At 47.6% G+C, this 27,299-nt stretch overlaps 1 protein-coding gene across 1 annotated transcript in view; it reads right to left on the reverse strand.

Annotated features, from left to right (window-relative positions):
- Window positions 1-27,299, reverse strand: part of LOC144507615 (serine/threonine-protein kinase N2-like) — an 85,185-nt gene that overhangs the window by 14,339 nt on the left and 43,547 nt on the right. The window contains exons 3-4 of the mRNA XM_078234768.1: window positions 15,692-15,895; window positions 13,271-13,459 (exon numbers count right to left, since the gene is read on the reverse strand). Coding sequence (XP_078090894.1) covers window positions 13,271-13,459; window positions 15,692-15,895 — 393 coding nt within the window. The remainder of the gene's footprint in view (window positions 1-13,270; window positions 13,460-15,691; window positions 15,896-27,299) is intronic.

The following is a 27,299-nucleotide window of genomic DNA, read 5'->3' on the forward strand; positions in this document are numbered from 1 at the left end:
GTCAATAATTCTTTTGTTTTTACCATATGAAGTTGAAGTTCTAAGGGTGGCATGGTAGCACAGTGGTTAGCACTGCTGCTTCACAGCTCCAGGGACCTGGGTTCGATTCCCAGCTTGGGTCACTGTCTGTGTGGAGTTTGCACATTCTCCTCGTGTCTGCGTGGGTTTCTTCCGGGTGCTCCGGTTTCCTCCCACAGTCCAAAGATGTGCGGGTTAGGTTGATTGGCCAGGTTAAAAATTGCCCCTTAGAGTCCTGAGATGCGTAGGTTAGAGGGATTAGCGGGTAAAATATGTGGGGGTAGGGCCTGGGTGGGATTGTGGTCGGTGCAGACTCGATGGGCCGAATGGCCTCCTTCTGCACTGTAGGGTTTCTATGGTTTCTATTAAGGGCGCCACGGTGGCACAGTGGTTAGCACTGTTGCCTCACAGCGCCAAGGACCCAGGTTCGATTCCCGGCTTGGGTCACTGCCTGTGTGGAGTTTGCACGTTCTCCCCGTGTCTGCGTGGGTTTCCTCCGGGTGCTCCGGTTTCCTCCCACAGTCCAAAGATGTGCTGGTTAGGGTGCATTGGCCGTGCTAAATTCTCCTTCAGTGTACCCGAACAGGTGCCGGACTGAGGCAACTAGGGGAATTTCACAGTAACTTCATTGCAGTGTTAATGTAAGCCTAACTTGTGACTAATAAATAAACTTTTTAAACTTTATATAAATAATTAAGCATTTTCTATAACTTATGAAATATTCAGTGTGTATTAAATGGTTAAATCACTAATCTTACGGTTCATGAACAAGCCTGATTTCAATCTTGCGGCCCACTGAGGCGGAGGACCACTGATGCGGCCCACTCACTGCCCGAGGTTGCCCATCACTGACCTCCATCATCAATTCCACATTCTGAAAAACTAAACATTGTGGATTTTCTTTTGGATGAATCGGGTTCCTCATCAATGAAATGGATGCCAGTGCCGGGTCACAGAACATTTCTCCCTCGCTTGGCACCCAGTGAGGACAAACATACCACAGAAAGCATTCTTTCTGGTTGTATCACAGCTCGGTATGGCTCCTGCTCTGCTCAAGACCTCAAGAAACTACAAAAGGTCATGAATGTAGCCTAATCCATCACGCAAACCAGCCTCCCATCCATTGACTCTGTCTACACTTCCTGCTGCCTCGGAAAAGCAGCCAGCATAATTAAGGACCCCACGCACCCCGGACATTCTCTCTTCCACCTTCTTCCATCGGGTAAAAGATACAAAAGTCTGAGGTCACCTACCAACCGACTCAAGAACAGCTTCTTTCCTGCTGCTGTCAGACTTCTGAATGGACCTACCTCACATTAAGTTGATCTTTCTCTGCACCCTAGCTATGACTGTAACACGACATTCTGCACTCTCTCGTTTCCTTCTCTATGAATGGTATGCTTTGTCTGTCTAGCACGCAAGAATCAGTTTCACTGTGCACTAATACATGTGACAATAATAAATCAAATCAAAACATACAGAGGTGCGGTAAAGTTCCCTCTCTGGGTAAAAACAGTTTGCTGACTGAAGATGGCACTTGTCACACCAGTTGCCTTCCCGGTGCCAGGGTAATGAAGCTGAGGCACAGAATTGACTCAGAGATCTGAATGTGAACTGACTAGATTGTGACCCAAGGGAGAAGTTGAGATCTCGGGGAGTGTAGAAGCTAAGTGCAGCATATAAAATAGGGGCAGAAGTAGGCCATTCAGCCCTTTGAGACTGCTCCGCCATTCACTAACATCATGGTTAATCTGTTTGTGTTTCGCATTACACTTTCCCATTTACCCTCGATCCTTTGATCCCCTTGTCCAACAAGAACCGACCTACTTCCGCCTTAAATATATTCAGTGACACCCCACCCACTTCTGAGGGGGAAAGTTCCAGAGTGACACAACCCTCAGAGGAAGATTTCACCTACACTTTGTCCTAACAATGTGGTCCCTAATTCACAGTGCCCCCTCCCCCCGCCCTCCCCGCTTCTGAACTCACCCACAGGCAGCTGGGATCAAGTAGATCCCTTGGTAAGTATAGAGGGTGTAGAAATAGAGTTAAGAGAGAAATCAGGAGGGCAAAAACGGGACATGAGCTTTGGCAGATAAGACAAAGGAGAATCCAAAGAATTTCTACAAATACGAAAAGGGCAAAAGAGTAACAAGGGAGAGAGTAGGGCCTCTTAAGGATCAACAAGGTCATCTATGTGGGGATCCACAAGAGATGGGTGAGATCCTAAATGAATATTTCTCATCAGTATTTACTGTTGAGAAAGGCATGGATGTTAGGGAACTTGGGGAAATAAATAGTGATGTCTTGAGGAGTGTACATATTACAGAGGTGGTGGTGCTGGAAGTTTAAAGCGCATCAAGGTAGATAAATCCCCGGGACCTGATCCATTGACTCTGTCTACACTTCCCGCTGCCTTGACAAAGTAGTCAACATAATTAAGGACATTCTGTCTTCCACCTTCTCCCTTCGGGAAAAAGATACAAACGTCTGAGGTCACGTACCAACTGACTAAAGAACAGCTTCTTCCCTGCTGCCATCAGACATTTGAATGGACCTACCTCGCATTAAGTTGATCTTTCTCTACACCCTAGCTATGACTGTAACACTACATTCTGCACTCTCTCGTTTCCTTCTCTATGAACGGTCTGCTTTGTCTGTATAGTGCGCAAGAAACAATACTTTTCACTGTATACGGATACATGTGACAATAATAAATCAAATCAAAAAAGGTATTCGAGATGTGATCTCACATGAACATAGAAAATAGGAGCAGCAGTAGGTCATTCAGCCCTTCGAGCCTGCTCCGTCATTCATTATGATCATGGCTGGTCATCCAATGGCCTGATTCCGCCTTCCCTCCATATCCTTTTATCCCCTTTGCCCCAAGTGCTAAATCAAACTGCTTCTTTAAAATATTCAATGTTTTGGCCTCAACTACTTTCTGTGGTAATGAATTCCACACATTCACCACTCTCTGGTTGAAGACATTTCTCCTTATCTCTGTCCTAAACGGTCTACCCCGTATCCTCAGACTGTGACCCCTGGTTCTGGACTCCCCCACCATCTGGAACATCCTTCCTGCATCTACCCTGTCTAGTACTGTTAGAATTTTCTAGGTTTCTATGAGATCCCCCCTCATTCTTCTGAACTGCAGCAAATATAATCCGGCACGCCTGCCCCGATTCCGGGGGTGGGCGAGGCTTGGGGAATGGCATTCTCCTTTGGCCTCGGGCAGGATCATAGGAACCTCAGGCAGACGTGCCGGTAAAATTCCACCAAAGGAGTCCAAAACTGGACACAATATTCCAGGCATGGCCTCACCAAGGTCCTGTGTAATTGCAGCAAGACATCCCTGCTCCTGTACTCAAAACCTCTTGCTATGAAGGCCAATATTCATAGAAATCATAGAAATCATAGAAACCCTACAGTGCAGAAGGAGGCCATTCGGCCCATCGAGTCTGCACCGACCACAATCCCACCCAGGCCCTACCCCCACATATTTACCCGCTAATCCCTCTAACCTACGCATCTCAGGACTCTAAGGGGCAATTTTTAACCTGGCCAATCAACCTAACCCGCACATCTTTGGACTGTGGGAGGAAACCGGAGCACCCGGAGGAAACCCACGCAGACACGAGGAGAATGTGCAAACTCCACACAGACAGTGACCCAAGCCGGGAACCGAACCCAGGTCCCTGGAGCTGTGAAGCAGCAGTGCTAACCACTGTGCTACCGTGCCGCCCTAACCACTGCTGTGAAGCAGCAGTGCTAACCACTGTGCTACCGTGCCGTTCCTTTTCCCTTCTGCATCTGCATACTTACCTTCTGCGACTGGTGTACGAGGACATCCTGGTCTTGTGGCACAGTCCCCTCTCCCAGTTTGTGGTCATTCAGATAATAATCTGCCTTCCCATCTTTGCTACCAAAGTGAATGATCTCACATTTATCCACATTATTCTGCAATGGCCATGCATTTGCCCACTCGCTCAGCCTGTCCAAATCACAGTGAAGCATCTCTGCATCCTCCTCACAGCTCACCCTCCCAACCAGCTTTGTGTCATCTGAAAATTTGGAGATATTACATTTAGTTCCCTCATCTAAATCAGTAATATATGTTGTGAATAGCTGGGGTCCCAGCACCGATCCTTGCGGTACCCCACTAGTCACTGCCTGCCATTTGGAAAAAAAACCCATTTATTCTACTCTTTGTTTCCTGTGTGCCAACCATTTTTCATTCCATCTCGATAAACTTCCCCCAATCCCATGTGTTTTAATTTTACACACTAATCTCTTATGTGGGACTTTGTCAAAAACCTTCTGAAACTCCAAATAAACCATATCCACTGGCTCCCTCTCATCAACTCTACCAGTTACATCCTCGAAGAATTCCAGTAGATTTGTCAAGCATGATTTCCCTCCCTTTTTAAGCAGTGGGGTGACATTAGCTACCCTCCAATCTGCAGGGACTGTTCCAGAGTCTAGAATCCTGGAAGGTGACCATGAATGCATCCACTATTCCTAGGGCCACTTCTGGGATGTAGGGCCCTGAGGATTTATCCGCCTTCAATCCCATCAATTTCCCCAACACCATTTCTCTACTGATACTGATCTCCTTCAGTTACCCCCTCTCACTGAACCCTGCGTTCCCCAACATTTCCACTATGCTTTTTGTGTCCTCCCTTGTGAAGATCCAATGTATGAATTCAGTTGGTCAGCCATTTCTTTGACTCCATTATAAATTCCCCTGTTTCTGACATTTGTCTTCACCAATCGTTTTCTCCTCACATTCCTGTAGATACTTTTGCATTCAGTTTTTATGTTCCCCACAAGCTTACTCTCGTACTCTGTTTTCCCCTTCCTAATCAATCCCTTTGTCCTTCTTTGCCGAATTCTAAATTGCTCCCAATCCTCAGGTCTGTTGTTTTTCTTGACCAATTTGTATGCCTCTCCTTTGGACCCAACACAATCTCTAATTTCCCTTGTAAGCCATGGTTTAGCCTACTTGCCAGTTTTACTTGCCTGCCAGACATGAATGAACAATGTCTGCTCTGTATAACTGAAGCATAACATCCTTAGTGTTCAATTCCTCTCGTAATGAGTTCTATTCGCTTTCTTAGTTACTTGCTGCAGCTGCATATCAACTTTTTGTGACTCGTGCACTAGAACACCTTGATCCCTCTGCACCTCACAATTCCGCAGCCGTTCTCTGTTTAAGTGATTCTCTGCTTTTTTTTAGTCTTCCATTGGGAAAAAGATACAATAATCTGAGGTCACGTACCAACCGACTCAAGAACAGCTTCTTCCCTGCTGCTGTCAGACTTTTGAATGGACTTACCTTGCATTAAGTTAACCTTTCTCTACACCCTAGCTATAACTGTAACACTACATTCTGCACTCTCTCCTTTCCTTCTCTATGAATTGTATGCTTTGTCTGTGCAGCGCACAAGAAACAATACTTTTCACTGAATGTTAATACATGTGACAATAATAAATCAAAATAAATCAAATCAAAGTGAACGTCACTTCCCCACATTATTCCCCGTCTGCCAAATGTTTGCCCATTCACTCAACGTATTATCCGTCTGCAACCTCCTTATGTCCGCTTCACATCATACTTTCCCACCCATCTTGTTGTCATCTGCAAACATAGCTACCAGGCCTTTGCTTCCCTTGTCTAAGTCATTGATATAAGCAGTAATAAGCTGTAAAAAGGGAAGGTGATGCTCCTTTTTGAATTAACACTTGGAATGGTTTAAGGAAGCACAGGCGATATTCAAAACTTCGTTCCGTGTTTTGGCGCTTAATGGGAATTTTTTTTAAAAGACCAACAACTAATGATCCATAACTAAACCCAGACTAAGGCATGACAGAGCAGGTGGTATCTCTCGACTGTGGTACGGTATATGGTTGCTTGTGGGCAATAAGACTGTCCTGGGTGAACACCTCTGCAGTAAATGCATCTGCCTCCAAGTCATTGAGCTGGCGTGTGAGTGGCAGAGAAAGGAAGAGGGGCGGCAGTATCTGAACAGTTGCTTCCAGAATTGGGACACAGCTCGGAGAGAGGTGCAGCTTCGGAATGGGGTTGGTTTGATCGAGAGGGTGGTGTGTAAGGGCACCCAGGTGGGATAAGGTTTCACTCAGAACAGTCGTGTAGATGGAAAGAAACTATTTCTGCTGGTCGAAGAGGCCAGGACTAAGCAAGAGGTCCTGTTCAGCCAACACTAGGAGCTAAGACCTATTTTTTCAAAACAGGATCTCAAGGGTTACGACCTGTGGATTATTATCCAGGCCAGAGGCAATGTGACACAGAGATAAGAACATGAGGAAACTGGACAACACATCAATAGTCACGCAGAAATCAAAGAGATAATTCTTTAGACTGAGCACAAAGAACAAGTTAAATGAATTCGGCATTGAGGGTACGGCAATGTTGAATTCCGGAGACCAAACGAATGGCAGCGGGAACTGAACAAACTGTGTTATAAAGATCGACAGTAAAGACGGGGAAGCTAGTGGAGAGAGCAGCAGCCCTGGTAATTGGAGATAAAATGAGTTCAATGATAAGGGGTGATATAATCAGACGTCCACAGGTTCTGGATTCTGGTAGTAGTTGTGCATCAGCTTCCTGGTAGCAGCTGTGAAGTTAACAAGTTTATTTATTAGTGTCACAAGTAGGTTTACATTAACACTGCAATGAAGTTACTGTGAAAATCCCCTAGTCGCCACACTCCGGCGCCTGTTCGGGTACACTGAGGGAGAATTTTTCATGGCCAATGCACCCTAACCAGCACGTTTTTCGGACTGTGGGAGGAAACCAGAGCACCCGGAGGAAACCCACGCAGACACGGGGAGAACGTGCAAACTCCACACAGACAGTGACCCAAGCCAGGAATTGAACCCGGGTCTCTGGAACTGGGAGGCAGCAGTGCTAACCACCATGCCACCATGGTCCAGGAGCGAGGGTTTTGGATTGGTATAGCACTCTGACCTGTTCAGGAGCAGGAGGCAGCCTGACAAGATGTGACAGGTGCCAACTGAACAAGGTTGGAACCACTGGCCTCACAGAAAGGAGAACCACTTCTGTCGGACAGGGTTCAAACTCATTTGGCCGAGGGAGAGGGGCCACAATGAAGCAAAGAAAATAAGAGCAAGGTGCCCCAGAATAATATTGGGAGATGCTAATTAAAATGTTGTTTGAATACAGAATAGACAAGATCAGACAAGGGAACAATCTAAAGCCACACTAAGGTGGTGAGGGGGGGAAACCACATCCCCCTCTAGTATTAGTAATGGATGGCCCTTATGGCTTCAAAGGAACAAAACAGGAGTTACGTTGCTGAAGTGTACAATCAGAGGCTCACAGAATCACACAACAAAGAGACATATTCGGCCTCCCGTGCCTGGCTTAGTTCTCAGAAAGCTATCCAATTAATCCCACGTCTCTGAACAATTCCCATAGCTCGGCGCATTCCAGATCACAACAACTCGCTCTGTACAAAACATCGTTCCTCACGGTATCTCTGCTGCTTCGATAACTCTCATGAGTCGGGTTCCTCAGACATCCATTTCCCCCTTCTTCATTCAATCACACATACCCAATATCCTCCGTGTAAATCTCCCCAGCACCCTTCCGAAAGTCGGACGCCCAGTCTATACCCTGGGATACCTTTAAAACTTGGCTAATTTAAAATTAGCTTGGGTGACTGTCTGCGCGGAGTTAGCACAGTCTCCCCGTGTTTGCACGGTGGCACAGTGGTTAACACTGCTGCCTCACACCGCCAGAGACCCGGGTTCGATTCCCAGCTTGGGTCACTGTGTGGAGTTTGCCCGTTCTCCCAGTGTCTGCGTGGGTTTCCTCCGGGTGCTCCGGTTTCCTCCCACAGTCTGAAAGATGTGCTGGTTAAGGTGCATTGATCCGAACAGGCGCCAGAGTGTGGCGACTTGGGGAATTTCACAGTAACTTCATTGCAGTGTTAATGTAAGCCTTACTTGTGACTAATAAATAAACTTTACTTAGGGTTTCCAAAGTATTTTGGAATTCCTCCAGTTTCCTCCCACACTCCAAAGGTGTGCGGGTTAGGTGGATTGGCCGTGCTAAATTGCCCCTTAGTGTCAGGGGGACGAGCTTGGGTAAATGCATGGGGTTATGGGGATAGGGCCTGGGTGGGATTGTGGTCAGCGCAAACTCGATGGGCCGAATGCCCTCCCTCTGCACTGTAGGGATTCTATAAACAGATTCATCATATCTTCCTGGTCTTTGTAAGATCATTTTCCTACATGCTTCATTAACTGCTTTATTGAATTGTTCTGCCGCCCTCTCTCTCTCCGTGTAGCCCCTTTAAAATTCCATCATTCAGCGTTTTTAAAAGTTTATTTCTTAGTCGCAAGTAAGGTTTACATTAACACTGCAATGAAGTTACTGTGAAGTTCCCCTAGTTGCCACACTCCAGCGCCTGTTCGGGCCAATGCACCCTAACCAGCACGCCTTTCGCACTGTGGGAGAAAACCGGAGCACCCGGAGGAAACCCACGCAGACACGGGGAGAACGTGCAGACTCCGCACAGACAGTGACCCAAGCCAGGAATCGAACCCGGGTCCCTGGCGCTGTGAGGCAGCAGTGGCTAACCACTGTGTCGCCCCTTTGTTTCTCTTTATTCAAAGGGTGTTGCCAGAATTTAGGATTTTAACCAGGAAGAAAGGTGGGGGAGGCTGGGAGTGTTTGCTCGGGAGCAGAGATGGCTGAGGGGAGATTTAATCGAGGGGTATAAAATGACAAGGGCTTGCAGTAGACTGGACAGCGAGGACTTATTTCCATTAGCAGAGAGGTCAATAACAAGGGACTGCAGATTTACAGCAATTGATGGAAGAGCCAGAGGTGAGTTGAGGGGAGGAATATTTTTCACCCAATGGGTGGCAGAGACGCTCATTTCAAAAGTACTTGGATTTGCAGTTGAGATACCGCAACCTATAGGTTTACGGATCATGGGCTGGAGTGATGGGCCAAATGGCCACCTTCTGTGCCAGCAAAGGAAGATGGTGATAGAACCACTTAATATCATGGGCAGCAGCAGAGAAAAGACAAGAGGGCGGGATTTTGCGGCCTTGCTTGACCCGAGACCGGAAAACTGGCTCGAGGTCAACAGACCTTCCCACTGTCTGCCCCTCGTCCACTCCAATTCTGTGGCGGGCGGGGCGGTAGAATTCCGGCGAGAGACTTTAAAGAATTCCCCATCATCTGGAGTGTTTAGTAGGTTTCTGATCGATATGCAGGTGACTGCTGAGATCTGAGCAGCACGGTGGTCAACATTGCTGCCTCACAGCAGCCAGGGATCCGGGTTCGATTCCCGACTTGGGTCACTGTGTGGAGTTTGCACGTTCTCCCCGTGTCTGCGTGGGTTTCCTCCGGGTGCTCTGGGTTCCTCCCACAGTCTGAAAGACGTGCTGGTTAGGGTGCATTGACCCGAACAGGCGCCGGAGTGTGGCGACTAGGGGAATTTCACAGTAACTTCATTGCAGTGTTAATCTAAGCCTTACTTGTGACTAATAAAGATGACGCTATGCTGCAAACAGAACCGACATTGCTGGCAATTACGTGTTGGATGGGCTGCAAGGTCAGGGTTTCCTCTGCTTGCCTTGTCTGTGCCTCTAAAACCCACTGGCTTGCGAAGGAGGCCACTCTGGTTTTTGTTTGCCCCAAGTTTGCAGCCATCCTGATGGATCCATCCTGAACAAACTTCTCAAAACTCCAAAATAAAACCTTCAGAGTGTTCTATCAGTTCTTCATTTGACGGCCAGAGAATATTTGCATTGATATGCAAATATCAGGTGCTCTGGTTACACAACCAGCCCACCTCCTCAGTTGTGACAGTCTCAACATGGCGTGGCTGCATAGCATGACAGCTCAGGCGAGCACCTCCGTGTCTGATATTTTTGAGTCACTATCCGATCTTCGGAAGTTCCCAAAGGCAGCTCTAGTGAAAGTGGTGCTGCTTCTTGGACTGTGTACCAGTATTGGGCCAAGTCATGCACACACAGGAGTGTTAGAATGTAACCGGGGCAGTGGGAAGTGTAGACAGAGTCAATGGATGGGAAGCTGGTTCGAGTGATGGACTAGGTTTAGTTCATGACTCTTTGTAGTTCCTTGCGGTCTTGGGCAGAGCAGGAGCCATACCAAGCTGTGATACAACCAGAAAGAATGCTTTCTATGGTGCATCTGTAAAAGTTGGTGAGAGTCGTAGCGGACATGCCAAATTTCCTTAGTCTTCTGAGAAAGTAGAGGCGTTGGTGGGCTTTCTTAACTATAGTGTCGGCATGGGGGGACCAGGACAGGTTGTTGGTGATCTAGACACCTAAAAACTTGAAGCTCTCGGCTTTGTTCGCATTGATGTAGACAGGAGCATGTTCTCCTTTACGCTTCCTGAAGTCGATGACAATCTCCTTCGTTTTGTTGACATCGAGGGAGATTATTGACGTTGATTATTGATCACGGTCTTTGCCTGGAGTTACCTTGAGAAGTTTCCTACCTTTGCAATATCTGATTATAATGCCAGAATCACCATCAGACAGCATGGCAGAGAAACACATGCTGAAGAGAACTGGTGCTAGCATGCAACCCTGTTTAACCTCATTGGTGACTGGAAATGGGTCAGAAGTCCAGATGTGCCTGGATGGGCGCAGCTCCAACAACACTCTGACCAGTCCAAAGATGTGCGGGTTAGGTTGATTGGCCATGCTAAAATTGCCCCTTAGTGTCCAGGGATGCGTAGATTAGAGGGATTAGTGGGTAAAATATGTAGTGGGGGTAGGGCCTGGGTGGGATTGTGGTCGGTGCAGACTCGATGGGCCGAATGGCCTCTTTCTGTACTGTAGGGTTTCTATGATTCTATGATCTATGATTGACACCATCCAGCACAAAGCAGCCCACTTGGTTGGAAGCACATCTACAAACATTCACTCCCTCCACCACCGACGCTCAGTAGCAGCAGTGTGTACTATCTACAAGATGCACTGCAGCAACTCACCAAAGATTCTTAGACAGCACCTTTCAAACCCACGACTACTTCCAGCTAGAAGGACAAGGGCAGCAGATACATGGGAACACCACCACCTGCAAGTTCCCCTCCGAGCCACTCACCATCCTGACTTGGAAATATATCGGCCGTTCCTTCACAGTCGCTGGCTCAAAATCCTGGAATTCGCTCCCTAACGGCATTGTGGGTCAACCCACAGAACAGGGACGGCAGTGATTCAAGAAGGCAGCTCACCACCACCTTCTCATGGGCAACTAGGGATGAGCAATAAATGCTGGCCTAGCCAGCGACGCCCATGTCCCACGAATGAATAAAAAAAACCATCCACAGTGGGGTGATGGCAGAACGGCGGGAAGCATGATTGGTCTCCAAAAGCAGGCACCTGCAGTACTCCGGAGGGACTACAGGCCTCGGGGGAGAGGGTCATGCCAGATAGTGGATCAAGTTGGCATCCCCAGACACTATCCAGGTAGTGCCAGTTTGATGCAGGGATAGCGCCTGGGGGCGTGCCAGGGAAGATTCTGATGAAGATTAAGAGGAGTGACATTATGCCACGATTGGCGAGTTCCTTCCGCGTGTACAGGTGGACAGCGGAGGCATCTGTGTATTCTTGCAGAATGGTTACTTGCTCAGGAATGTGGGGGAACACAGGGTTTCATGAGAGGGAATAGTGTGCGCAGTTTTGGTCTCTTTATCTGAGGAAGGATGTTCTTGCTATAGAGGGAGTGCAGCGAAGGTTTACAGGCCGATTCCTGGGATGGCAGGACTGACGTATGAGGAAAGATTGAGTTGGTTAAGATTATATTCACTGGGGTTCAGAAGAAAAAGTGGGGATCTCATAGATCTAACAGGACTAGACAGGGTAGATGCAGGAAGGATGTTCCCGATGGTGGGTAGAGCTGTGATGAGAGAAATTTCTTCACCCAGTGAGTGGTGAGCCTGTGGAATTCACTACCACAGAGGTCAAAACATTATGTTTTCAAGAAGGAGTTAGATATAGCTCTGGGCTAAAGGGATCAAAGGATATAAAATAAATGACAGAACCATCAGGAGCATAGACACAGAGAGATCTGGGAGTGGAGGTCCACAGATCCTTAAAAAGTAGCAGCACAGGTGGAAAAGGTGGAGAAATCTATGGCATGCTTGTCTTCATCAGACGGGACATCGAGTATAAAAGCTGGCAAATTATGTTCGTTATATAAAACTTCGGTTAGGCCACATTTGGAACACTGCGTCCAGTTCTGGTCACCGCACTTCCAGAAGTACGTGGAGGCTCTGGAGGAGTACAGAAAAGGTTTACCAGGATGTTGCCTGGTATGGAGGGTATTCGCTATAAGGAGAGATTGAATAAACTGGGATTGTTCTCCCTGGAAAGATGGAGGCTGAGGGGCGACCTGATGGAAGTTTATAAAATTATGAGGGGTATAGATAGGGTGAACAGTTGGAAGCTTTTTCCCAGGGGCAGAAATGACAATTACAAGGGGGCACAAGGTCAAGACAAGGGGGGGAAAGGTTTAGTGGAGATGTGCGGGGGAAGTGTTTTACACAGAGGTTGGTGGGGGCCTGGAATGCACTGCCAAGTGAGGCGGTTGAGGCAGATACGTTAGCGACATTTAAGACTTATCTTGATAGGCATATGAACGAACGGGGAATAGAGGGGTATAAGCAGTTGGTTTAGATAGGTAAACGTGATCAGTGCAGGCTTGGAGAGCCAAAGGGTCTGTTCCTGTGCTATACTGTTCGTTACTCTTTGTTGATATAGGGTGAAAGCAGGAACAGGTTAGAGTTGGACAATCAGCCATGATCATAATGAAAGGTGGAGCAGGTTCAAAGGGCTGAATGGCCTCTTCCTGCTTCTACTTTCTATGTTCTCAACACAAGTTAAAGTTTATCCATTAGTGTCACAAAGTGAGGCTTACATTAACACTACAATGAAGTTACTGTGAAAATCCCCTCGTCGCCACACTCTGGCACGTGTCCGGGTACACTGAGGGAGGATTTAGCACGGCCAATGCACCTAACAGGCACATCTTTCGGCCTGTGGGAGGAAACCAGAGCACCCGGAGGAAACCCACGCAGACACGGGGAGAACGTGCAGACTCTGCACAGACAATGACCTCAAGCGGGAATTGAACCTGGGTCCCTGGTGCTGCGGGGTAGCAGTGCTAACCACTGTGCCACCGAAAAGTGTCCAATGATCTTCCTGACCAGGTATTTACCCCCCGCTTTATGGACCTCAACTGGGATAGCATCAGCCCCTGGATCTCTGCTGCTGGACACGAGATCGATCGTGAGCATCACTTTGAACAGAGCAGGAGGGTCATCAAGAAAACTGTTGATGGCAACCTGCGACAGCCTATCGAGTGCTTCTTCTTTGATAGGCGGAAGCCGGTTGTGGTTGAAGTGCTCTGCCCATCAAAGCACTTAGAAATTCAAATCACAATCAGACAGAGTCAACACGGTTTTCAAAAGGGGAAACTGTTTGACAAGTCTATCAGAGTTACTTCAGATTGTAAACTGCAGGTAGATAAAGGGAACAATAGATTTGGATTTGAAAAGACAAGGTCATTGGTACAAAATTGGGTCTCATGGATTGAAAGTACAAGGAATGTAGGATTGGATAAAGGACAGAAATCATAGAAACCCTACAGTCCAGAAAGCGGCACAGGCTTGGAGGGCCGAAGGGCCTGTTTCCTGTACTGTACTGTTCTTTGTTCTTTGTCAGAAAGAAAAGAGGAGTAAACAGGTCAGTTTGAGGTTGGCAAGCGGTTACTCATAGGGTGCCGCAGGATAGGGTCTGAGGATTCAGCTACGCGCAAAGGTTCTTTACACATCTTCTAAATCCACAATCTCCACCATCTAGAAGGACAAGGCCAGCAGATACATGGGAACACCACCACCTGGAGGTTCCCCTCCGAGTCACTCACCATCCTGAGTTGGAAATCTATCGGCCGTTCCTTCACTGTCGCTGGGTCAAAATCCTGGAGCTCCCTCCCTAACAGCACTGTGGGTGTACCTACACCACATGGACTGCAGCGGGTTCAAGATGGCGGCTCACCCCCACCTTCTCAAGGGGCATTTAGGGATGGGCAATAAATGCTGGTCCAGTCAGCGACGCCCACATTCCATAATTACAATCTATAATTCTATAAGAATTGCGAGTAATTTGTACAAGTCTGCTGATGATGCAAAGCTGGCCTGGGAAGTATTTTGGGAGAATCTTTGCAGTGCTTTCCTCAGGAGGACCAAGGATGCTCAGTTCTTGAGTTCATTCAAGGTAGAGAATGGGGTGAGAAAAATATTAGCCATGGTTGAATGGCGGAGCAGACTCGATGGGCCGAGTGGCCTAATTCTGCTCCTATGTCTTATGTTCTCTACATAAACCGGCTGCCACATTCTTATGTTTCAATAAACACCTGCACTTAACTTGAAGGTGACGTCACAGGTGGAGAAGGTGGTGAAGAAGGCATATGGCATGCTTGCCTTTATAGGACGGGGCATAGAGTATAAAAGTTGGGGTCTGATGTTGCAGATGTATAGAACGTTGGTTCGGCCGTATTTGGAATGCTGTGCCCAGTTCTGGTCGCCACACTACCAGAAGGACGTGGAGGCTTTGGAGAGAGTACAGAGGAGGTTTACCAGGATGTTGCCTGGTATGGAGGGGCTTAGTTATGAGGAGAGATTGGGTAAACTGGGGTTGTTCTCCCTGGAAAGACGGAGGATGAGGGGAGACTTAATAGAGGTGTATAAAATTATGAAAGGCATAGATAGGGTGAACGGTGGGAAGCTTTTCCCCAGGTCGGTGGTGACGTTCACGAGGGGTCATAGGTTCAAGGTGAAGGGGGGGAGGTTTAACACAGATATCAGAAGGACATATTTTACACAGAGGGTGGTGGGGGCCTGGAATGCGCTGCCAGGCAAGGTGGTGGAGGCGGACACACTGGGAACGTTTAAGACTTATCTAGACAGCCATATGAACGGAGTGGGAATGGAGGGATACAAAAGAATGGTCTAGTTTGGACCAGGGAGTGGCACGGGCTTGGAGGGCCGAAGGGCCTGTTCCTGTGCTGTATTGTTCTTTGTTCTCTCCTCATAAGGCAACCACTCTGGAATCAACATAGTGAATCTCCTCTGCACCCTCTCCGGTGCCAGTATATCCTTTCTCATGTAAGACGACCAAAACTGGACTTCCCACCTTGACCGAACCCATCGGCCGGGTGACCCCAGCCGCTGCCATCTTCACGGGAACCCAGGCCACAGTCAGATCAGCAATGATCTTACTGATTGGCATAGCAGGCTTAAGGGGCCAAATGGCCTACTCTTGCTCTTATTTCTAATGTCATTTATTGACAGGAAGATTCCTTCCAGCATTATAAATGACCAAAACCATTTTTCTTTTCTCAATTCATGCTGCTATAATTGTTTTAGAGCTTCAAAGCGCCTCAGCCTCACAGTGAGCCGTTGTGCTGCCTCGTGTCACCAAGGGCTGGGACTGCAGCTTCTTCTTGCCCACACTTCACAGAGATGGCCAACGATCAGGTGGAGGAAGTCCCACCCAACCTGCACTCCCTCCAACACCAAACACACCCCAGCGGGAGGCTATTCCTGCTTCGCTCCCAAATGCAAATACCTCAACCAACTGTCAGGCATCGGCAAGGGCAGCTCGATGCTGGGAAATCTCTGCCTTACCTTGATGGGTCCGCTGGAGTACATCTGGATCATGTTCTCCGCTCCTTGCTTCACCTTCATCTCGATGTCGAGCTGTTTCTCCAGTGCCACAATCCGGTTCTTGTTGGCAGTCGAACGAGCCTCCCGGCTCAGAGTACCCGGAGACTGAGGAGCATCTGCACAAGAGGGGGGGGGGGGGGAAGAAAACACTGGACAATCAGCTCGTTGTCAGGATTTGTCCCCTGACTGAAGCTTCGGAATGGATTTCATCCCTCCTTCATAGACCGGGTTGGGTTGGGCTCTCAACAGCTCCAGGAGAAAGAAAGATGTATGAAGTCCACTCAGAACTTCTAACAATACTGCATAACATCACAACATTTCATAGCTGTTGTGACTGGGAAGAGTTGCAAAGGTTTTCGAAGGAAAAAAATATATCAATTACAATCTTTAGAAAAACAGCTGGTAAACGTTCACCAATCAGGCTGACTTCCACCATTACACAAAAGCAATCAGGAGTTACAGAGAACGGTCCAGATATCAAGACGGGGCGGCACGGTGGCACAGTGGTTAGCACTGCTGCCTCACAGCCCCAGGGACCCAGGTTCGATTCTGGCCTCGGGTCACTGTGTGTGTGTGTGGAGTTTGCACATTCTCCCCGTGTCTGCGTGGGTTTCCTCCGGGTGCTCCAGTTTCCTCCCCACAGTCCAAAGATGTGCGGGTTAGGTGGATTGGCCGTGCTAAACTGCCCCTTAGTGTCAGGGGGAATCAGCAGGGTAAATACATGGGGTTATGGGAATGGGGCCTGAGAGGGTGGGATCGTGGTCAGTGCAGACTCAATGGGCCCGAATGGCCTCCTTCTGCACTGTAGGGAGGCTATGAACTAAATGCAGTAATACAGCGCAGAGCAATGCCATTAGGCCCACTGTATCTGTCTCTCCTGGAAAAAAGCTATCCAGTTACTCCTGCACTGCCAATTCCTTTCCCAAAGCGGGTTTCCCCATTGAGAGTTACGGTTTAGTCAATTTTCACCACCTTCCAGTTGAGTGCAACCAGGATCATAATGATGTGTTCTGTAAACCCTCATCCTGTGGGTCTCCAGCCTCAGTCCTCTGCTGACTGACCCGGCTGCCAGCCCCATTTATTCTGTCAGAATTTGATTTTGAACAACTCTCCGCACTCCCTCCTTTCCCATCTTCATTCAAAGGAGAAAATCAGAACTAAATTCCACAAATCTAAATTCCTTCCTCTCTAGTTCCACCCCAGTACTTGCCCTCTGCATCCCCACCAACCCAAAACATGCTGCTCAGAATTCATAGAATCATAGAATCACTATAGTGCAGAAGGAGGCCATTTGGCCCATCGAGTCTGCACTGATCACAATCCCACCCAAGCCCTATTCCTGTAACTCCACGTATTTACCCTGCTAATCCCCTGACATGAGGGTCAATTTAGCATGGCCAATCAACCTAACCCGCACATCTTTGGACTGTGGAACGAAACCGGAGCACCTGGAGGAAACCCACACAGACACGGGGAGAACGTGCAGACTCCGCACAGACAGCGACCCAAATTGATTTGTGACCGGAATTGGCCACAATTTTCCATCTTTTCATTTGTGGGACGTGGGCGTCGCTGGTTGGGCCAGCACTTATTGCCCATCCCTAATTGCCTTTGAACGGAGTGATTTACTAGGTCATTTTCAAAGACGCACAGTAAGTAGTCTCACAACACCAGGTTAAAGTCCAACAGGTTTATTTGGTAGCACGAGCTTTCGGAGCCCTGCTGCTTCATCAGGTGAGTGACTCACCTGGTGAAGGGGCAGCGCTCCGAAAGCTCGTTATTCTAAATAAACCTGTTGGACTTTAACCTGGTGTTGTGAGACTACTTACTGTGCCCCACCCCAGTCCAACGCCGGCATCGCCACATCATTTTCAGAGAGGCATTTCGGAGTCGACCACATTGCTGTAGTTCTGGAGTCACATGTAGGCCAGACCGGGTAAGGACGGAAGATTTCCTTCCCTAAAGGGACCAGATGGGTTTTTAAATGACAATTATAGACTTCTTTTTATTCCATATTTTTATTGATTTTAAATTTCACCAGCTGCCGTTGGTGGGATTCGAACCCGGGTCTCTAGAGCATTATCCTGGGTCTCTGGATTACTAGTCCAGTGAGAAGACCTCCAAACCACCACCTCCTCCTGAGGCCTGATCAGTGACTTATACATGTCGGGAGTAACTACCTTGCTTTTGTGCTTCACTCCTCTCTTTATAATGCCACTCTCTGCTGAAACAACCATATCAAACTGTCCCAACACTGCCATTTCTGTGTCTGATTTTACTGCTGTTACATCTTCCTCTGTATCCGCTCATCTCATCACCTGGTTCCCCCTCATTCTCCCAAATTAGGTTATGCCCTTCTCCCAACAGCAAACCTCTCAGCAAGAATTCAATTGAGTTTGTCATACACGGCTTTGTCTTTAACAATCCCAGACTGCTTCAATGCTGCGCCAACACCATTCTCCTGAATCACAGAATCTCTCAGCCACTTGGCCCATTGAACCCGTGCTAGCCCTTCGAAAGGCCTCTCAGGGTCTCACTCCCCTTTCCATAATCCATAAAGGGCGGCACGGTAGCACAGTGGTTAGCACTGCTGCTTCACAGCTCCAGGGACCTGGGTTCGATTCCCGGCTTAGGTCACTGTCTGTGTGGAGTTTGCACATTCTCCTCGTGTCTGCGTGGGTTTCCTCCGGGTGCTCCGGTTTCCTCCCACAGTCCAAAGATGTGCTGGTTAGGTTGATTGGCCATGCTAAAATTGCCCCTTAGTATCCTGGGATGCATAGATTAGAGGGATTAGCAGGTAAAAATATGTAGGGATATGGGGGTTGGACCTGGGTGGGATTGTGGTCGGTGCAGACTCGATGGGCCAAATGGCCTCTTTCTGTACTGTAGGGTTTCTATGATTTCTATGATTTCTTACCAGATCCGTAAAAGTGGCAACACAGGTGGAAAAGATGGTGAAGAAAGCATTTGGTATGTTTGCCTTCGTCGGACGAGGCATCGAGTATAAAAGTTGGCAAATTATGTTACAGTTATATAAACCCTTGGTTAGGTCACATTTGGAATACTGTGTCCAATTCTGGTCACCGAACTACCGGAAGGACGTGGAGGCTTTGCAGAGAGTGCAGAAAAGGTTTACCAGGATGCTGCCTGGTATGGAGGGTATTAGCTATGAGGAGAGATTGAATAAGCTAAAATAAAAAGTGAAGTTTATTTATTAATCACAAGTAAAGCTTACATTAACACTGCAGTGAAGTTACTGTGAAAATCCCCTAGTCGCCACACTCCGGCGCCTGTTTGGGTCAATGCACCCGAACCAGCACGTCTTTCAGAATGTGGGAAGAAGCCGAACTGGGATTGTTTTCCCTGGAAAGACAGAGGCTGAGGGGCGACCTGATAGAAGTTTATAAAATTATGAGGGGTATGGATAGGGTGAACAGTTGGAAGCTTTTTCCCAGGGGCAGAAATGACAATTACAAAGGGGGCACAAGTTCAAGATAAGGGGGGAAAGGTTCAGTGGAGATGAGCGGGGGAGGTTTTTTACACAGAGGGTGGTGGGGGTCTGGAATGCACTGGCAAGTGAGGTGGTTGAGGCAGATACATTAGTGACATTTAAGACTTATCTGGATAGACACATGAACCGCCGGGGAATGGTGGGATATAAGTGGTTGGTTAGATAGGTAAACGTGAACAGCGCAGGCTTGGAGGGCTGAAAGGCCTGTTCCTGTGCGGTACTTTGTTCAATATATCCAATTCCCTGTTGACATCCCCCACTAAAGTTATCAGACAGTGTAATCCAGAATCATTGGGGAGGGGGCCTGGCTCATGGGGGTGGGGAGGGTGGGGTGGTCTGGCTCATCAAACATGATCCACAAAGATCTCCTGACCTTTATTTCCATTATCTTCCTGGGTGAATTTTCACTGCCGTACCGTGCATGACCACAAGACAAGAATAAACAGCCGTGTGTGTGTGTGCTTGCTGCCAGTTTTCTGTCCCTTTCTAGTGATTCGACTGTAGACACGGACTGTTTTGTTGCGTGAAACAGAGGGCCAGAGACGCCATCAGCCGATAAACCTACTGGCTGGGATCTCACCTCTGAACCTGCCAGTGAGCACGCTAGCTGCTCTGCCAAGTCCAGGACAGGACAGAGCAGTATTAATGTTCGCTGTGAACAGAGCACCAGGGCCTTCAGTGCACAGCCTGCAAAGGAAAAAAACTCAAATCAGGAACAAAGCCGTATAAAGGTGATTTTCCGAGGTCTGGTTTTGTCAATTGTGCCAACTGTTGTGGAGTTGAGTGGAGTAATGGTAGACTGGCGCTTGCAAAATTGTAAAATGCTAGGGAGAAAGCATTGCATGGTGCCTTTAAAAAGGTGGTGCTTTTTCTGTGCTTAGAAAGTTATAAAAATGCAAGTGCATATAGAGTGCCCAAAATGAAACATTTGTGTGGGAAGGACAAGCAGCAGGGTTACCAAGGCAACAGGTTTTCACGCTTTTTGAATTCATCCAATCAATTTGAATTCGGCACTCAGATACCAAGAACCTATTAAATTTAAATCCAATGGTTTTGGCAACCTAGGACCAATCCTATTATGGGGGATATTGATATGTCACCATAGGTATAAAAGAAGGGAGGCAGTGGGACAAAAGCAGAGAGCAACTGCCAGACCAATAGTTCTTGGTTCAGCTCTTAGCTTCATTTGTGTCTTAAGAGAAAGCAACATCTCAATAACAAAGGTACCAACAAAGAAAGAATTAAGAAGAACGAAGAAAGAAGAATCAACAGAGAAGGCCCAGAATATTCCGGAAGACACAAAACCTGGCTGTAATTTAGGGAGTGACTAAAATTCTATTTTTTTTTGTTAGTAAGTGGGAATTGTAATTATCTAACAGCATTCCATTAGAATCGTGTTTTATTCGGTTTATTAATAGTTTAGTTAACCTGTTCACTGTTAGACAAATAAATTGTTACTTTTCAGGGAGTTATTTTGATTTAACCACTAAAAGTTGCTGAAGAGCAGATCGTCCCACTTCACACTCACTTTTACAGATTAGGAGGCGAGGTGCTCCTCTTTGAGTAGTTAGGTGTCAGTTCTCAGGTGGGGGAATCCACCTTCACTTCATAACACAACACAAATCAAAATGCAAAGCACATATGTGTTAGATGTGGGGAAATACTGGCGAATTCAGAGCATCATTGGAGCGCATTGCCAAATGGTCTTTGGCAACTATCCACGTTTCAGTGGAGATAGTTGGCTGCATGGAAATATGGCCACTACAGGGCCATCGGCAGTGCGACTCGGAGTGAGAACAGTACTCAGACATTCGGTCAGCCAGTTGAGCTTTAAGATGCTGCAATGATGGGGGAGTTCATTGCTGGCCACACCAAGGGGGACCGGGCACCCTGGAGGAGGAGGTTGGGGAGGGGGGGGGGGGGGGGCACGCCAAGGGGAACTCTTCAAATAGAATCATAGAGTCATAGAGGTTTACAAGCATGGAAACAGGCCCTTTGGACCAACTTTATCCATGCAACCCCTTTTTTTAACCCCTAAGCTAGTCCCAATTGCCCGCATTTGGCCCATATCCCTCTATACCCATCTTACCAATGTAACTGTCTAAACGCTTTTTAAAAGACAAAATTGTACCCGCTTCTACTACTACCTCTGGCAGCTCGTTCCAGACACTCACCACCCTCTGTGTGAAAAACTTGCCCCTCTGGACCCTATTGAATCTCTCCCCTCTCACCTTAAACCTGTGCCCTCTAGTTTTAGACTCCCCTACCTTTGGGAAAAGATGTTGACTATCTAGCCGATCTGTGCCCCTCATTATTTTATAGACCTCTATAAGATCACCCCTCAGCCTTCTACGCTCCAGAGAAAAAAGTCCCAGTCTATACAGCCTCTCCTTATAACTCAATCCATCAAGTCCCAATAGCATCCCAGTAAATCTTTTCTGCACTCTTTCTAGTTTAATAATATCCTTTCTATAATAGCGTGACCAGAACTGTACACAAGTGTGGCCTCACCAATGTCTTGTACAACTTCAAGAAGAGATCCCAACTCCTGTATTCAATGTTCTGACCAATGAAACCAAGCATGCCGAATGCCTTCTTCACCACTCTGTCCACCTGTGACTCCACTTTCAAGGAGCTATGAACCCATACCCCTCGATCTCTTTGTTCTGTAACTCTCCCCAACAGCCTACCATTAGCTGAGTAAGTCCTGCCCTGGTTCAATCAACCAAAATGCATCACCTCACATTTATCTAAATTAAACTCCATCTGCCATTTGTCAGCCCACTGCAACCTGAGTTTCCGAGTCACCTGCTTCCATCCCTCTCCCTGGCAACCGCCCCAATTCAATGCCTTTGCATTTTCATCCCTGTTTTTCAGTCCTTCCCTTCCTATCTCCGGAATGTCCCCGAGCCCCACAACATCCTCTGGCCACCGCCAAATCCACGCTCATCTTCTGCTGGTCTCTTCAGCATCTCCAATTGTAGCGGCTCCATTACTGGGGCAATGTTTTCAGCTGCCTCTGCCACACACTCTGGAATTCCATCTCTAAACCTCACTACCTCTTCTTCTTCCTTCAAGGCACTCCTTGAAGTGACCTCTTTGACTCAGCTTTCAGCCCTCATATCGCCTTCTCTGGCTCAGGTGTCCAATTTTGCTTCAGACTCTTGTGTGAAGCATCTTACAGTGTTTTAAAATATGACAGATACAATGTACATATAAATTTTTGTTGCATTGCCTGAGAGGCTGCGGTTAGCAGATTCTACTGTAGCTTTCATTTTGCTTTATGCCAATGTAATGGGGATCCATACCATGATGGCTATCAGAGTGAGTCTATTTATGAGTCACCAGTAGGCTTACTGGGCGGCACGGTGGCACAGTGGTTAGCACTGCTGCTTCACAGCTCCAGGGACCCGGGTTCGATTCCCGGCTTGGGTCACTGTCTGTGTGGAGTTTGCACATTCTCCTCGTGTCTGCGTGGGTTTCCTCCGGGTGCTCCGGTTTCCGCCCACAGTCCAAAGATGTGCTGGCTAGGTTGATTGGCCGTGCTAAATTGCCCCTTAGTGTCCCGAGATGCGTAGTTAGAGGGGATAGTGGGTAAACATGTAGGGATATCGGGGTAGGGCCTGGGTGGGATTGTGGTCGGTGCAGACTCGATGGGCCAAATGGCCTCTTTCTGTACTGTAGGGATTCTATGATCTATTAACACTGCAATGAAGTTACTGTGAAAATCCCCTAGTCGCCACACTCCGGCGCCTGTTCGGGTACACTGAGGGAGAATTTAGCACGGCCAATGCACCTAACCAGCACATCTTTCAGACTGTGGGAGGAAACCGGAGCACCCAGAGGAAACTCACGCAGACACGGGGAGAACGTGCAAACTCCACACAGACAGTGACCCAAGTCGGGAATCGAACCCGGGTCCCTCGCGCTGTGAGGCAGCAGTGCTAACCACTGTGCCACCGTGCATTGGGCATCGTTAGAATTGGGAGCTCCTATCCATTCAGGTGGGGGGGGTGGCCTCAAGGGCAGGGGCCTGTACACACCAATATGCCATCAGCATCCTTTAACCACTCTGCCCTCGGCTTTCAATGGAGGAATGGATGAGCTTTTATCCAGTGCAAGAATGAAAGAATATGTTAATTGCTGGGTGGTAAAACGTGGAATACAAGGGCAGCACGGTGGCACAGTAGGTTAGCACTGCTGCCTCACAGCGCCAGGGTCCCAAGTTCAATTCCGGCCTTGGGTCACTGTCTGTGTGGAGTTTGCACTTTCTTCCCGTGTCTGCGTGGGTTTCCTCCGGGTGCTCCAGTTTCCTCCCACAGTCCAAAAGTTGTGCGGGTTAGGTGGATTGGCCGTGCTAAATTGGCCCTAGTGTCAGGGGGAATAATGGGGGTAAATGTGTGGGGTTACTGGGATAGGGCCTGGGTGGAATTGTGGATGGTACAGACTCAATGGGCCGAATGACCTCCTCTGTACTGTAGGAATTCTATGATGTTATTGCTTGAAAGGATTCAGTAAGACTGAGATTTGCGGCAATGATCATTCTGCCCGTCACTGCCAAAACTATCCCAATCTTGCCTAAAGGTGTGAGTTAAGGCAGCGGCTCCCACAAATGAAACATTAACCAGTAAGGCAGGCCACATTTAGAATATTGTGCGCAGTTTTGGTCCCTTTATTTAAGGTATATTATCACTGGAGGCAGTACAGAGGAGGTTTACTCGGATGATCCTGGGTATGGAGCGACTGCCATATGAGGAAAGATTAGATAGGTTGGGTCTGTATTCCTTGGAGTTCAGGAGAATGAGAGGTGATGTGATTGGAACAAAGAAGATTCTTAGGGGGTCAGACAGGGCAAACATTCGGAGGATGTTTCCACTCGTGGGAGAGTGTAGGACCAGAGGGCAGAGTCACAGAATAACGGGCGGGTGCTCATCTAAGATGGATTTGAGGAAGAATTTCTTCTCTCAAAGAGTGGTGAATCTTAGGAATTCTTTACCCCAGGAAGCTGGGGAGATCGAGTCCGGGAACATTTACAAGGCTGAGAATGGATAGGTTTTTAAAAAGTCAGGGAGTTAAGGGTTATGGAGATAAGGCAGGAAAGTGGACTTAGTGAGTGTGAAATCAGCCATGATCTTATTAAATGATGGAGCAAGCTCAAAGGATCGAATGGCCTCCTCCTAAAGTTATTTATTTATTAGTCACAAGTAAGGTTTATGTTAACACTGCAATGAAGTTATTGTGAAAGTCCCCTAGTCGCCACACTCCGGCACCCGTTCGGGCCAATGCACCCTAACCAGCACGTCTTTCAGAATGTGGGAGGAAACCGGAGCACCCAGAGGAAACCCACGCAGACACGGGGAGAACGTGCAAACTCCACACAGACAGTGACCCAAGCCGGGAATCGAACCCGGGTCCCTGGCGCTGTGAGGCAGCTGTGCTAACCACTGTGTTATCATGCCACCCCATTTCTTAGGGTCTTATCTCAGACACTCCTGGACAGGTTCACCTTGGGCTGTAAGTGCAGGCAGTGGATTAAAGGCACCTCGAGTATACGGGTGGGTGAATGCCAAGGAGGAGTTGGCTGGCTGTAGTGAAGATAGGACACTGCTGAGAGTGGGAATTCACAGCTTATTGCGCATATGGACTTTCTAAATGGACCGTACAATGGGCAGAACATGACTGCAGCAGTGAGCGGCTCTTTTGAGACCATTTAAGGGGAGTGTGCAGAGGGATATAGACAGGGAAAGTGAGCGGGGGAAAAACTGGCCAGATAGAATGTAGGAAAATGTGAAGCGATGCACTTTGGTAGGAAGAATAAAGGAGTTGAACATGATTTAAATGGAGAAAGACTGCAGAAAGCTGCAGCACAGAGGGATCTGGGGGCCCTCGTGCATAATCACAAAAAGCTAGCTTGTTCAGCAGTTAATAGACAAGGCAAATGGAATATTGGCCTTTATTTCAAAGGGAATGGAGTATAGATACAGGGAAGTCTTGCTAAAACTGTACAAAGCACTAGTTAGACCATTTTGGTCCTCTTGAACCGTTTTGGTCCTCTTATCTAAGGAAGGATACACTGGCATTGGAGACAGTCCAGAGAAGGTTCATTGGGTTGATCCCAGTTATGGAGGGGTTTTCTTATGAGGCGAGGTTGAGTAGGTTGGGTCTGTACTAGTTTAGAAGAATGAGGGGTGACCTTATTGAGACATTTCGGATTCTCAGGGGGCTTGACAGGGTAGATGCTGAGAGGTTGTTTCCCCTTGTGGGAGAGTCTAGGAGCAGAGGGCATCATCTCAGAGTGAGGGGGTCACCCATTGAAGACACAGATGAGGAGGAATTTCTTCCCTCAGAGGGGGAGTGAATCTGTGGAATTCTTTCCCGCAGAGGGCTGTAGAGGCTGGGTCATTCAGTATGTTCAAGGCTGAGATAGATTTTTAATCGGTTAAGGAAATCACGGGTTATGGGGATAAGGAGGGAAAGTGGAGTTGAGGATTATCACATCAGATCATTGAATGGTGGAGCAGACTCGATGGACCAAATGGCCTCTTTCCCCGACTGCCCCACCCTGCCGTGACTGCCTCGCCTCCCTCTACCCTGTGCTATATGCAATCACTTCAATAGGCTTTTTTTTAAATCCCAGCAAAGAAACAGGTGACTGTGAGTGGACTGAAAGCAGCCAGTCAGCCTCCTTAATTATCTAAACTGGAAGAAAGGACATGAGGCCTTTGTTTCAGGCTTTCAGGATATACTGATGGATAATTATACCTTTTTAAACTGCACCTGAACCGGTGATAAACATGTAAGCCGGCACCTATTTTTAATCCCCATGTGATCTACAAAAACTACTAACATACTGGCTTTTGGCCAATGTACCAATGTCTTCAGTAGGTGGTGGTGAGCGAGCTGCCTCTTCGAGCCGCTGCAGTCCCTGTGATGTACCACAATGCTGTTAGGGTTAGATGCCACACATCTGCCTATTTCCAATAGCCTTTCTGCTGCTTTTGCTCCAGGGGTTTGCTGCCATCCTCCTCACTGCTGACTCCCTGTCACCTGGAACCTTTGAAATAACGCTCGGTGGACCCCAGCCTGTCACGAATAAAACACCCGCAGTTCCAGCAGTGACATTTGGGAGCACCCTGATAAATATAGGACCATGAGAATTAGGAGCAGGGGCAGGCCATTCAGTCCCTCTAGCCTGCGCCATCATTCAATAGAATCCTGGCTGATCTGACTGTGGCCTCAACTCCACGTCTCTGTCCGACTCCCTTGTCGAGCTAAAATCTGTCCAACTTAGATACCTTCAGTGACCCACCTGCTCTCCACAGAAGAAACTCCTCCTCACCTCCATCTTAAACGGAAGATGCTTAATCTCAAACTGTGTCCCCCTATTTCTTGAGACCCCAACAAGAGGAAATAACTATCCTGTCAAGTCCCCTCAGAGTATCACACGTTTCAATAAGATCACCTCTCATTTTCTAGCACCTCCAATCAGTATAGGCCCAACCTACTCAACATTCCCTCACAGGATAACCCTGTCATCTCAAATGTCCTGTACAAAACTGTACTAAGTTTAAGTTGATTTATTAGTGTCACAAGTAAGGCTTACATTAACACTGCAATGAAGTTACTGTGAAATTCCCCTAGTCGCCACACTCTGGCATCTGTTCGGGTACACTGAGGGAGAATTTAGCACCTAACCAGCACTTCTTTCGGACTGTGGGAGGAAACCGGAGCACCCGGAGGAAACCCACGCAGACACGGGGAGAGTGATTATATTCACTAAACATTTTCAAAACAGCATAAAAGAATTTTAAAAACTAGGAAAATAAAGTAGATTGTGGCGAGAATGGCTGTCACTTGTAGAAGTTGCTATTTCACACAAAACTGTTGAAATTTAGCTATAAACTACCATTTCAAGAAAACATTTGATTCTACAAGTGTAGAGGAATGCACTTTTGTACATAATATATATTCAATATTGAAACTAGACGTTGAGAGAAACCATCTTTAAT

Source organism: Mustelus asterias, chromosome 19, assembly GCF_964213995.1.
Source record: "Mustelus asterias chromosome 19, sMusAst1.hap1.1, whole genome shotgun sequence".
Taxonomy (NCBI): Eukaryota; Metazoa; Chordata; class Chondrichthyes; order Carcharhiniformes; family Triakidae; genus Mustelus; species Mustelus asterias.